Source organism: Pongo pygmaeus, chromosome 10, assembly GCF_028885625.2.
Source record: "Pongo pygmaeus isolate AG05252 chromosome 10, NHGRI_mPonPyg2-v2.0_pri, whole genome shotgun sequence".
Lineage (NCBI taxonomy): Eukaryota > Metazoa > Chordata > Mammalia > Primates > Hominidae > Pongo > Pongo pygmaeus.
This window is the reverse complement of record NC_072383.2, coordinates 9,569,584-9,582,494: the sequence shown is the minus strand read 5'-3', so window position 1 is coordinate 9,582,494 and position 12,911 is coordinate 9,569,584. Positions and strand designations below refer to the sequence as shown.

Sequence of the window (12,911 nt, the reverse complement as noted above, 5' to 3'; positions counted from 1 at the left end):
TGTTGCTGATACAAAAGGCAAACTTCTTTGTCTGTTATTAACATGAACATCTCTTGGAAGGGATGGATTATACTTTGTAATTCATAGGATTGATTGATTAAAAAAAAAACTAGCAAAACAAGCAAACAAACACATTCTCCTAACTTCCTCCTCTCTCTGGTAATGAGATTTTCAGAAATAGTTTTCATAGCAGTTTAACTTCACCCTTCATGGCTATCTCCTCTTTCAAATTGCTTCATAAAACTTTCTTTGTTTCCACCATTTAGACTCAATTTTAAATGTTACCTATTCCATTATGCTTCTTTTGTCTATAGTTATTAATGCTGAGATGGCAACTCTAAACAATACAGCTTTCCGCTTTTTCTGTTTTTAGGGGATAGTCTAGGACTTGCCATGCAGAATCTGGTTGTTCTCCAAATGCCCTATGGAAGTGGAGAGCAGAATGCTGCCCTACTAGCATCTGATACTTATGTTCTTGACTATCTGAAATCTACTGAGCAACTGACAGAGGAAGTTCAATCTAAGGCTTTCTTTCTCTTATCTAATGGTGAGAAGATTTAAGTAATTTCTGCCCATAATTGTTGAAATCAATTGTTACTCATACCAAGATGTCATAAGCTGCTTTTATGCAGTAGTCTGGTGAAGGAAAAGTGAACCTGAACTGAGGAACTCTCAGTCCTAGCTCTTGTTTTCCATTTGACTTCAAAATCTGTGTGGTCAGCTAGCTTCATAATTTACAGCTGCAAAGTTTTCAAGCTCTGCGCTTAATTTTTTTTAATGTCTGGTATTTTGCAAGCTACCTTGTTTGTTGTTGTTATTGTTGTTGTTTTTGTTAGGAGTTGTCGTCAGTGGTTCATCTATCAACGTCTGTATTTGTTTGCTCAGCTGTGGTTTGTTGCAGTGAAGTGATTGGCTTTGTATACGGAAAGAGGGCCAATGTTGTGAAATGTGAGGTTAAGGAAAAGTCCAGGAGCATAAAATCATCTTTGGTTTTTCTTCTCAGAAAGATAACACTGAAATAAAATGACCTTATGGGAAATATACTGAATAGTTAGTAGGTACCAATGATGAGGCGGTTACTGAGCCAGACATATCCATGTGTATTATCTTGTGATCAAAATCCTATAAAGTAAGAGTTATTTTTTCTCCCTTATGAATACAGAACCTGAGTTTCAGAAGTTCAAATAGAAATGATCATCCTAGTGATTTGTGTCTAACACCAATACCTAGGGCTTGCACTGCACTATTCTTTCTCTTCTAACTTTCTTAGGTTAAAAAATAATTTCCTACAATGTTCTATTTTAGGTTATCAAAGGCAGTTATCTTTCAAAAACTCTGATGGTTCATATAGTGTGTTTTGGCAGCAGAATCAGAAAGGAAGCATATGGTGAGACATAAAAAATTTATTTTATATAATATAGGAATTACCTGAGGAGGGCTTGCAAGGAGGTGAAGGATGGAGTTCAGTGGGGATTTAGAAGCAAAGTGGGTTTCAAAGTCAATTTGCAGAGGAGAAATAGATAAAACTAAAGATTTATTGATTCTAATCCTAATGCAACAATGTTCCTTCAGTCTCATGATGATTTGCTTAGCAGTCTGATCCTTTCATGACAGCCCTTATACATGCACCGCTGGTTAACTCCACCAAAGAGGGCACGTCTTACTCTGTGCTTCTCAGAGTCCCATATAGATTCAGGAAAGTGAAATTAGAAGGACACAAAATACCTAATTACATCATTTCTCTCTCCATGTATGGATAATCTAATGGGCTATACAACAGGACCTTTGGGTGCAAACATGCTGTAAATTACCTACTCTAATTCCACTTATTACTAGTGATAATATTTTCCTGACCCAAAGGAAAGGGCCACTATCAATAAAGATGGTTTACAGTAGATGAGTTGAATGCATCCTTTACTCAAAGGGAACAATGGTGATGAAACTGTGGAACTGCTGACATCGTCATTTCCTCTTTATCTAACTTTTGCTTTGGTGATTTGTATTACAGGCTCAGTGCTCTTACTTTTAAGACATTGGAGAGAATGAAAAAGTATGTATTCATTGATGAAAATGTTCAAAAACAGACCTTAATCTGGCTTTCAAGCCAACAGAAAACGAGCGGCTGCTTTAAGAATGATGGCCAGCTTTTCAATCATGCCTGGGAGGTGAGAGAGGAGAAGCACCAGGCTTTCCTTGCTCCTGGGCATTGCCTGCCTTGCCCTGCCTCTGGCTTTCCTGATCTGGAATATGAATATTCTTCCTGTGCATATGAAGCCTTCTGAGGCACTGCAGTCCTGGGCCTGTGGTGGGTTGGTCAGCAGCACCATTCCTGCTTCGTGCATGTTTAACCACAGCCTGGATGTGACTCCTTCTGAGTCTCTTGTCTGCCTTATTCAGTCTCTAGTCCTTCCCGAGTCAGTCCTCTTCAGAAATTAAACTAGAAATAGAAGGGAGGGGAGAGAAAGGAAACCTAGAAAAGAAACTTTCGTAAATTTGGAGACAGTCAATGTATAAAGGGAGGGGGCTGTGAGTATATGAGGAAGGAAAGTTTATTCCTGTCCATGAATGGCAAGAAAGATCTGGGGGAGAATATCTAGTAATTCATCTTGTTTCAATGAAGCAAGTTTTTCTCAGACCCTCTCAAGGAAAAATTCAAAGGCCAAGCTTGCCCTGGGGCCAAAGTACAAATGAGGTGAAGTATATCTTGGCAAAATCCAACACTTTTCCTGTTCACATTTAGGTAAATCCCTCCCTTCCAACTTCCTTTCTTTGCAGATACCTGTCCACCTCCAGCCCATCTTCTATCTCCTTTCCCCTCCTTTTTTTCCCTGTGGTTGCTCAAAATCTCCTATCATGGCATTTTAGCATGCTCTGATGGCCCCTGAAATACCCTGAGCTTTTCTTCAGCATCCTTCCTCATAATCATCACTCCTGTTCTTGAAACACAGAATGCATATCTAATCCACATCAAAATATGAATGAAAACAGACACTCTATGATATTTAATTTGCATGCAAATTGTATTCAAATTGCTTTGTGGTATTTTTAATGTATTCCAAACTTATTCCTTACAACAGGAGGACCCTGATGGAGGAGAGCTCTTGCTCCTTCATAGAAAAATCAAAAACTTTCCCACGTTCTCTTCTAAAACATCTCCACATCTTTCTTCTTATTGGATTCATTACTGGTGAATCATTGCTGATTACTGCTACAGTTTGTCTGATCTTACCCAGTATTTTCTCTATAATTAAATATCTGTGTGGGTGGGTGGGTGGGTGGATGTCTGTGTGTGTTTTGAGTTGAGAGAAATAAAAATGCAAGGGAAAAATCAAAGCTTGCACTGCAGAAGAATGGTGATACCACTTGCTGTAATTTAGACATACTGAGAGTCCTCATACCTCATGTTAGTGTCTACCATATGCTGTTATTTGCATCTTAAACACTTGGTTTCTCAGAAATATTTCTTTTCTGAAGAAGAGAGGAGTTGTCCTTTGCTTAAACAGATAAAATGGGAAGCTTGTACAAGAGCGGTAGATCCCAGATGCCATTCTGAATGCTATTTGCATCAGAGTCACTAGAGCACCCATTAAAATGCATTTCGCTGTCTTATTCCTGAATTTTTTGGACCAGAATCTCTGTGTAGACACTGGTTGATTGAAGTACCCCAGGGGACTTTTATGCACAGTCAGTTTGCAAACCACGTGATTTATAAATGAGTTTCTCATTTTACACTGTAAGAATCTGAGACTTAATTCTGGTGACCTCCTAGGGTGCTTTTCCAGGAATTTCCAGGAATCTTCATGGCAACTTTCTGCTTCACCTCATTAGAAATTCTTTGTTGGCTTTTTTCAGATTTATACCAAGTGGAGACAAATAGAGTCCTGTGAATTCCTTAGAATGCATGCTTAACACCAGGCCACATAAATACGATTGAAATTAATTGTTATAACAACTTAATAATTATGATTTAATTATTGCATAGAGTCTGAATGAATTCTTGCTTAGATAGTATGATTATTAACCATCTAATTTAAAAACTACACATGTTCAGGTGTTTTTATAAATAATGGTATTTGTTCCAGTATTTTTTTCATACCTAGTTTTACTTCAAAAGAATACTTGCTATTTTGTGCTCTGCTGTCCCAAATGACTCCTTGTTCCTTTGTTTTCAGGGTGGAGATGAAGAGGACATTTCACTCACTGCATATGTTGTTGGGATGTTCTTTGAAGCTGGGCTCAATTTCACTGTATGGATTCCCATCATCTTCTGATTTCAGTCAGCTGAATGCACATTCAATAACTGTAGAGTCAGAGTCACTTGAGATTCTAAGACTGGATAAAACCCCGAGATAACATTTAGTTTATTACCACCCTTTAAATTCAAGCTTTTCAAATTGTTTTTCATTCATAGACAGCTTTGAAAAACAGGATTGGGTTTCTCCCTAGGGAGAATACACATATGCACAGAAAAACGAGTTATTCACACAATTGCAGGCATTCACATCTCTCCTGAAGTTCAGCCATAAATTTCGGATTGAGAACCCCTGTTCTAAGTAAAGCCATAGCCTAGTATTCTGTTTCTCTCTAAACAATAAGTGAGTAAACATTTTCAACTGAAGTGTGGCTCACCCTAGCCACCTCCCAATCCATAGGTTAGATTTCCAAAATCTATTCCTGAACTAAGATGCTAGGAATTGTCAGGGTCATTAGTATACCTTGAAAATTATCTTCAGAAATGTAAGCCACTATTTTAGGCATTAGAAAAAAAAAAAGCTTAGGCTTATGATAAATTTGGATGCTTTGCCGCATAGAAGACATTCATAACTGAAATATCACTGATCAAATATAAAAACTGCCATTTTCTTACTAAATTTTATTGGGCCGGGCATGGTGGCTCATGCCTATAATCCAAGCACTTTGGGAGGCTGAGGTGGGTGGATTACCTGAGGTCAGGAGTTCAAGACCAGCCTGGCCAACATGGTGAAACCCTATCTCTACTAAAAATACAAAGATTAGCTGGGCTTGGTGGTGCATGCCTGTGATCCCAGCTACTCGGGAGATGGAGGCAGGAGAATCGCTTGAAGCTGGGAGGTGGAGGTTGCAGTGAGCTGAGATCATGCCACTGCACTCCAGCCTGGGTAACAGAGCGAGACCCTATCTCAAAAAATATATATATATATTGCTTAGGTACTAATAATGACATTATAAATTTATTTTAATGATATTTTTGAAGGATAAAATATATGTGTATATATAAATGGATTTGTATGTAAAATATACTTTGAGGATATATTATATATATTATAAACAATGATTAGTTTAAATGTTCAACAAGCTCATGGAATGTTCGGGTATCAGTTTACCATATATGATTCTTCTTCCTGACCAACAGTTTCCTGCTCTACGAAACGCACTCTTTTGCCTTGAAGCGGCATTGGACAGTGGTGTCAAAAATGGCTACAATCATGCAATTCTAGCTTATGCTTTTGCCCTAGCTGGAAAAGAGAAGCAAGTGGAATCTTTACTCCAAACGCTGGATCAATCTGCCACAAAACTAAGTAAGCGTTATTATTCATTGTTGCTAATGGAGGTGATCTTGGAGCACAGTGAGGAAGCGTTCTAAGCAGTCACATAGGAGCTCCCTCTTCACCAGTATGTTTCTATTTCTCTTATGGAATTTATCAGTGGCCTTTATACCTTTCAAGAACACTACATATTCTAGACTTTCCTGTTTTGCTTTATGCTAGCTTCCTCTCAAATGAGTGATGTGAGGGGAATCAAGCCTGGTGACCAAGCCATAGGCTATCGAAACTGCTGGGGAAGCTTAATCACCTGCTACTTAGAAAGTTGCTATTTAAGGCTGTAGTAGTTTGCTATAGCTGTCATAAAATACCACATACTGGATGACTTAAGCAACAAAAGTTTATTTTCTCACGCTTCTGGAGGCTAGAAGTCTAAGTTCAAGGTGTTGAAAGTGTGGTTTCTTCACCTGCAGATGACCACATTCTTCCTTTGTCTTCACAAGATCTTTTGTGTGTGCAAAGCCCTGCTCTCCCTTTTGTGTGTCCAAAATTTTTCTTCTCATAAGGGCACCACTCAGATTGGATTGTGGCCCATAAGCTTCATTTTAACTTAGTCACCTCTTTAAAAAGTCTTATCTCTAAACACAGCCACATTTTGAGGTACTTGGAGTTAGGGCTTCAACATATAATTTTTGGGGAACAATTCAGCACAAACAGAGGTCAGGAATGGAATTGGCATCCTTCTTTATATGTAACCCATGACTTTTATACAGACTATGTGAAAATTCTTCCTTTTTCTCAGATGATGTCATCTACTGGGAAAGAGAAAGGAAACCCAAGACAGAAGAATTTCCATCTTTTATTCCCTGGGCACCTTCTGCTCAGACTGAGAAGACTTGCTATGTGCTGTTGGCTGTCATTTCCCGGAAAATTCCTGACCTCACCTATGCTAGTAAGATTGTGCAGTGGCTTGCCCGACAGATGAATTCCCATGGAGGCTTTTCTTCCACCCAGGTGATTAATGTAGGCCTGATATTATTAGCAATATGTTTAATGCAGAAGCTGTAACTCTATGAAGAGTGAGATATTAATAGTAAAGCTATCACAACAAACCCTTTCTGAGAAGAAGAATCTTCGATAATAAGATTCTTATTATCTTATTAATCTTATTTTATTTCCTCAACAATTATTTATTGGCCAGTTATTGTGTATCAGGCACCCTACTAGGAAGCCTCTGAATAGAAATGAATGAAATGAGGTCCCCTGTTCCAGGAATTTATGACCATTTGTATCTTCATTCACACAGCAAACATAGAATAAGCCTAGAGGACATTTTTGTCATAAGCACCACTCTTGGTGGTACATTAGACACCTGATGATACTATGTTCAAATTACATACGGGCCAAAAAGAAAGCTTTCTCTCTAGTTCTGTGGGTTATACACTGGGAAAAGCAAATGAAAAGAAGGAAAACAGGAGAAATGGGGGGTATGAGAAACAATGACATGCTTTTCCTTACTTGGAAACGAATTGAAAACGCAAAAAAGCAGTTTTATTTCCATGAGAAAAATCTTCATTTCTCTTTGTTTGGTCTTAGTTTTGGAGTAAAACCATATGCTAATAAATTTCCAAAGATCTTTTCCTGATTCTGACTTCCCTTCTTTGAAGATGAGCAGAAAAAAAAGAATTATCCATGGCGGCTACAGGGGCCACTGAATTATGTAATGCCTTAACTTTTAGAAAAGCTTTGACACCATTTTTAACCAAGAGACTATATTTTATTAAAAAATTTTAGAAAGTAAAAATATAATTAACATTTGTTGAAGAAAATTAATTGAAGAAGAAACAATTTGCACAAGCAAGGATATTTTCCTATCATTCAGGGTATTGCTTCTTGGTGTTTTGCTGACCTGTTTTAGGAGCATTTCTAAGGATTGATATGGAGTCCATGGTCAAATGATGACCAATATTGTGTCGTAACTGAGCTTGGATCATTGTTTGTGCTGTTCTGTGCAGGAAACTGCAGTTTGTCTTCTTGCCATAACCCGCTACATGAAGTTAACCTTCTCTAAGAATCAAAACACTGTCACCTTTAGCAGTGAAGGATCCAGTGAGATTTTCCAGGTTAACAATGATAACCGCCTACTGGTCCAACGTTCAGAACTAACAAAGGCACCTGGACAATACACAGTAGATGTGGAAGGACACGGTTGTACATTTATCCAGGTAACAGAAATCTGCCTAAGAGGGTGATGAGTGTTTGCCAGTAAAAGAGTCAGACTACGTGAAGTGTTATTTGACCGTTTTGTGTATTTACATGATCAATAGCCAAAAATGCAAGTTACTTTATGAAAAGGTACTCAGCTGTCTAAGAGAAGTTTCTTGAGGAATATTGCTATTAGAAAGTATTATATCTTCATTAAATTACATTATGCTGAAAACTAAAGAATTTAACCTGATTCCCTGATGACAAAGATGTTAACTGCATTAATAATAGAAATAAACAATAGGTTCTTTCTTTTTAAAAATGTTTTATTTTTAATTTTTGTGGGTACATAGTAGGTGTAAATATTTATGGGGTGCATGATACATGCATGCAATGTGTAAGAATCACATCAGGGCAAGTGGGGTATGGATCACCTCAAGCATTTATCCGTTGTGTTACAAATGATTGAAGTATACTCTTAGTTATTTTAAAATGTAAAATTACATTACTACTGACTACAGTCAGACTGTATAATTCTTAATACAGGATGGGTTTTCTTATAATTTGCTATTCTTTCTAGGCCACCCTTAAGTACAATGTTCTCCTACCTAAGAAGGCATCTGGATTTTCTCTTTCCTTGGAAATAGCAAAGAACTACTCTTCGACTGTTTTTGACCTCACAGTGACCCTCAAGTAAGTGTAATATTTTGATTGATAGTAACTCCCATGTGAACAAGATGGTAAAATATGTAAAAAGTTCAAACAGTAGTGAAATAACAAAATATAAATCATGGTAATATGATGAGTTCTCATGTTGGTGGTGACAATTCTACAGCACGGTCACTTTTTAGCCCTCTGTCCGAACACCACAATTTAGTACATCTTCAGCTAAATCAGAGCTAAAATGAGGCAAGTATAACATGCAGTCTATGTGAGCATGATTTGAAAGCTTTCGCTGCACTGATGTTCCAATGATACTTTTTATTCTGTTGTATGGAAGTACTCCTAGTTTTGAAAAACAGAGATTCTATATTTCTTTCTCAAGACAAGCATGCATGGTCATATAGTAGCAAGCCCACAAATGTTTATTTTATAACTGTAAAGAGTAACATTTTAGATTTTTACTTTTCAGAATAGAAAAACAAAATGATCCTCTTGAATTCAAGCATGATTTATAGATGCTAAAGGCTTTTAGCCTTAGTTAATATGTGGAAAACATTGAGTAAAATTAGTTTGGGAGATATTTTTTAGAATTTCTAAATAAAAATCACTTGAGCTCCAGGGCTAAGAACTCAATGAATTGGGGAACTCTTTTTCTTTTTTCTGTTTGTTTGTTTGTTTGAGACAGAGTCTCACTTTGTCACCCAGGCTGCAGTACAGTAGCACAGTGGCACAGTCTCAGCTCACTGCAACTTCTACCTCCTGGGTTCAAGGGATTCTTATGGCTCAGCCTCCTGAGTAGCTGGGATTAGAGGCGTGCACCACCACATCTGGCTAATTTTTCTATTTTTGGTAGAGTCAGAGTTTTGCCATATTGGCCAGGCTGGTCTTGAACTCTGACCCTCAAGTGATCCACCCACCTTGGCCTCCAAAAGTGCTGGGATTACAGGTGTGAGCCACCATGCCCTGATCAACTATGGAACTCTTAACTTCACACCCCAATAGTCTTATCCAGAAGCAGGAAACTGAGCTAGAAGATCTCCTGGGGACATGTCTACTCTATAATTCTGCTAATATACCACCTTTTAAGCAAAGATGTCCTCTAAGTGTTATGCAACTCTAACACTAACCTAAGTATATGTAATATAGATTTAGAAGCTTTGCTTATCAGTTCAAACTTTGAGACTTCAGGTAAGCTTAAGAGCAGGGTTTGGGGCAGATTTCATGTCCAGATAATTCATTATTTGCTCCAATTTCTGTTGCTATGTATCATCTCTTTCATTATCATTCTGGTCGTGCCTATTCACAGATGCATGAAAATGACTTTCTTCAGATATTTTCTCTTCAGCTTTTACCTGTCCTCTAGATTTCTAGCCAATTAGTATTTATCCACCTGGCACTCTCATTATGAGATAAGTCACTTTTTAAAATTGATATCTAAACGAATGTTTTCTTAAAATTTTCAGATATACTGGAATTCGCAATAAATCCAGTATGGTGGTTATAGATGTAAAAATGCTATCAGGATTTACTCCAGCCATGTCATCCATTGAAGAGGTAAATAATAAAAGCCTAATCTTTCAGCACAAAGACAGCTACATAGAGTATAAAGATAAAATAAATACTTGTTTAGCCGTTGTTTAGCAAAACAAAACTATAGAATTCTTCTTCAACATTCACCTTTGTATTTTTGCGCTAACACTGGAGAGCTGGTATACTTAATTTGTACCAATTAGCATTCAGTATTTCCCATGGTTCATCATATATTTTTCTTTAGTTGCTACCTGTGCTTATGAAAACATCATGGCACCAAGGAATGTTCCATAAAACAGAACCTGGCGTAGAAAAGAATGGACATTCAGTTTTGCAGTGGCACTGTCATTTGTTCTAATATCTATTCTCTATCCTTCCCTAACAATTTCTTCAAAGCTTGAAAACAAGGGCCAAATGATGAAGACTGAAGTCAAGAATGACCATGTTCTTTTCTACTTGGAAAATGTAAGTTTAGCAATATTTTTTTCTCTTTAAAGTTTTTCTTTTTTCCTTCCAAGGATAATTGGATGCTTCAATTTCTTATAGATATGTTTGATAGGACTTGTAAAAGGAAAAAATAAGGGACGTTAAGGATGACCAGTGTTTTATCCCACTGATCATCTTCTCCTTGCTAGTTCCAAGGCTATTTCATATATGCCCTGGCTATGTGACTAGATAGCTTTCCATTTTAGAAACATCATCTCCCTATCAAACACAGTCTGGTCACAGAGTAAATATGTAATTATTTTATGATTTGACTAAACTCTTTACAAAGTTTACCATAATTTTTCTAAATTACAATTGTGTATTGAAGGTATGTGGTGTGATGTTTTGATATATATAGTGAGCTGATTGTTATCATCTAGTGTGACTATATGTGAATTAGCTGACTAACACATATCCCTCTCTTCACACGGTTACCTTTTCTTTTTTTGTGACGAAGCACTTAAGATCTACTCCCTTAGGGAATATTATATATACAGTACAGCATTGTTAACTGTAGGCCACTGCTGCACCCAAGATTTGTAGAATGTATTCATTCTGCACAGCTGAAGCTTTCTATCCTTTGACCAGCATCTCCTCATTTTCCCATCCCTGATAACTGCCTTTCTACTCTCTGCATCTATGAACTCAACTTTAGATTTAACTTACAGGTGAGATCCTGCAGTGTTTTTTGTGTGTATCTGGTTTGTTTCACTCCACATAATGTCCTCCAAGTTCTTCAATGTTGTTACAAATGGCAGAAATTCTTTCTTTTTTTAAGGCTGAATAATTTGTATGTATATATGCCTCAGTTTCATTATCCATTCATCTGTTTCAAACACTTAGGCTGATTCCTTATGTTGGCTATTGTGAGTAATGAAAGAATGAGCGTGGGACTGCAGCTGTCTCTTCAAGATATTGATCTCATTTTCTTTGGATGCATACCCAGAAATGGGATTGCTGGATCATAGGGTAGTTCTGTTTTTATTTTACTGAGGAAACGCCAAACTGTGGCATGCGCTTTAGAGACATCCTTTCTATGTGTATCGTTTCCACTCACATAAATGCCTACATTCCTCTAAGACTTCCAGCTAAATTCCTCTCACGTCAATGTAAGCAAAGGAACTTGAAATTTTATATGATTTAAGGTTAACAACTCATTATTTTGCCAATATGTAAGTTTATCATACCCTAGATCTATTTAATTACGTAGATCATAAACTTCTGGGGATAATTTTCTCAGTGATTATCTTTTCTCAGACCTGCTACAATGTAATTATAATTTGTGTCATTATAGGTTTTTGCTACAGCAGACAGTTTCACTTTTTCTGTTGAGCAGAGCAACCTTGTGTTCAACATTCAGCCAGCCCCAGTCATGGTCTACGATTATTACGAAAAAGGTAGGCAAGCAACAGCCATGCCCTAAGGCTATTGAACATGGTATTTATATCTAACATTCTCTGAGCTACTAAACTTTCCAAAATCAACCTCTGTCTTCACAGAGTAAACAATAGATGGCATTACTTTGTATACTGGTTTCTTTATTCCATGATGTGTCTTCTGACTGAACCCATTTTCCAGTTACCAGAGTTTTTCAACACCAGAATCCTTGCTATATAACCTGACAGGGCTCCACTTGAACTTGAAAGACAAGCCACACTAAGCTTCCAGGTCTTTTTGTTATTGTCATTGTTGTTCATGCTAAGACTGACTGTTCCAAGCTATCTCTATGGACTTTGACTTAAAAATGGGAGTGGAGAATATTCTGAAATGTTATTTTAAAAAATTGATAGATTAATTTCTAAAACAATTACTAAGATGTTGTAGAGACCATACAACTGTTCCCTGGAAGGTTGGTACTATTTGTTTCTTGTTGAATGCTGTGTGAAGTTTGTCGAGTATTTGAATTCTGTCTCTGTCATTTACTAATAGAATGTATTTCATCAAGCGTCTTAGATATTATTAGCATATTTCTGGATGTATAAAATGGGAAAGTGTCTCTATTTCAAAATTATTGGAAAGATTAGATCTAATGTGCTTGTATCATCTATTTAATAAAAATACATGTTCCCTTTATTTTTTCAGGAGAATATGCCCTTGCTTTTTACAACATCGACAGTAGTTCAGTTTCCGAGTGAGACAAAGCAATTACTGGAAGAGGTAAAGAAATTTTATTACATCATAAACCATTGAAAACACATCTAGTAAGAAAATGAAAGCCTAAATAAGATAGGACAATGGTTGAAGAAAGAAAAGTGTCTGGTACTTCATTAGACTTGTGTAGCTGTGTACTACATGAGTAATCTGATAGTCATTAAGACTATTAATTTCTTTAAAAATAGCTTTAAAGAATTCACAGCTATATATGTACCTTTTATAAATCTCTCATTTTTGTTTTGTAAGTTGACATGTCAGTAAATATATGCATGTTTTTATATCTAAATATCTATTTATATATACATACAAACATGTGTTTATTGTTTAAACGATGTTTTAAATCCCAGGTGG

General features: G+C 36.8%; 1 protein-coding gene across 1 annotated transcript in view; it reads left to right on the top strand.

The window, feature by feature from the left end:
* LOC129009925 (ovostatin homolog 2-like) overlaps positions 1-12,541 on the top strand; it is a 53,957-nt gene extending 41,416 nt beyond the window's left edge. Inside the window, 12 exon segments of the mRNA XM_063646902.1 lie at positions 374-547; positions 1,306-1,387; positions 2,009-2,165; positions 4,173-4,247; positions 5,393-5,558; positions 6,325-6,536; positions 7,538-7,747; positions 8,308-8,420; positions 9,854-9,944; positions 10,317-10,385; positions 11,701-11,803; positions 12,489-12,541. Coding sequence (XP_063502972.1) covers positions 374-547; positions 1,306-1,387; positions 2,009-2,165; positions 4,173-4,247; positions 5,393-5,558; positions 6,325-6,536; positions 7,538-7,747; positions 8,308-8,420; positions 9,854-9,944; positions 10,317-10,385; positions 11,701-11,803; positions 12,489-12,541 — 1,505 coding nt within the window.
* The last annotated feature ends 370 nt before the right edge of the window (positions 12,542-12,911 follow it).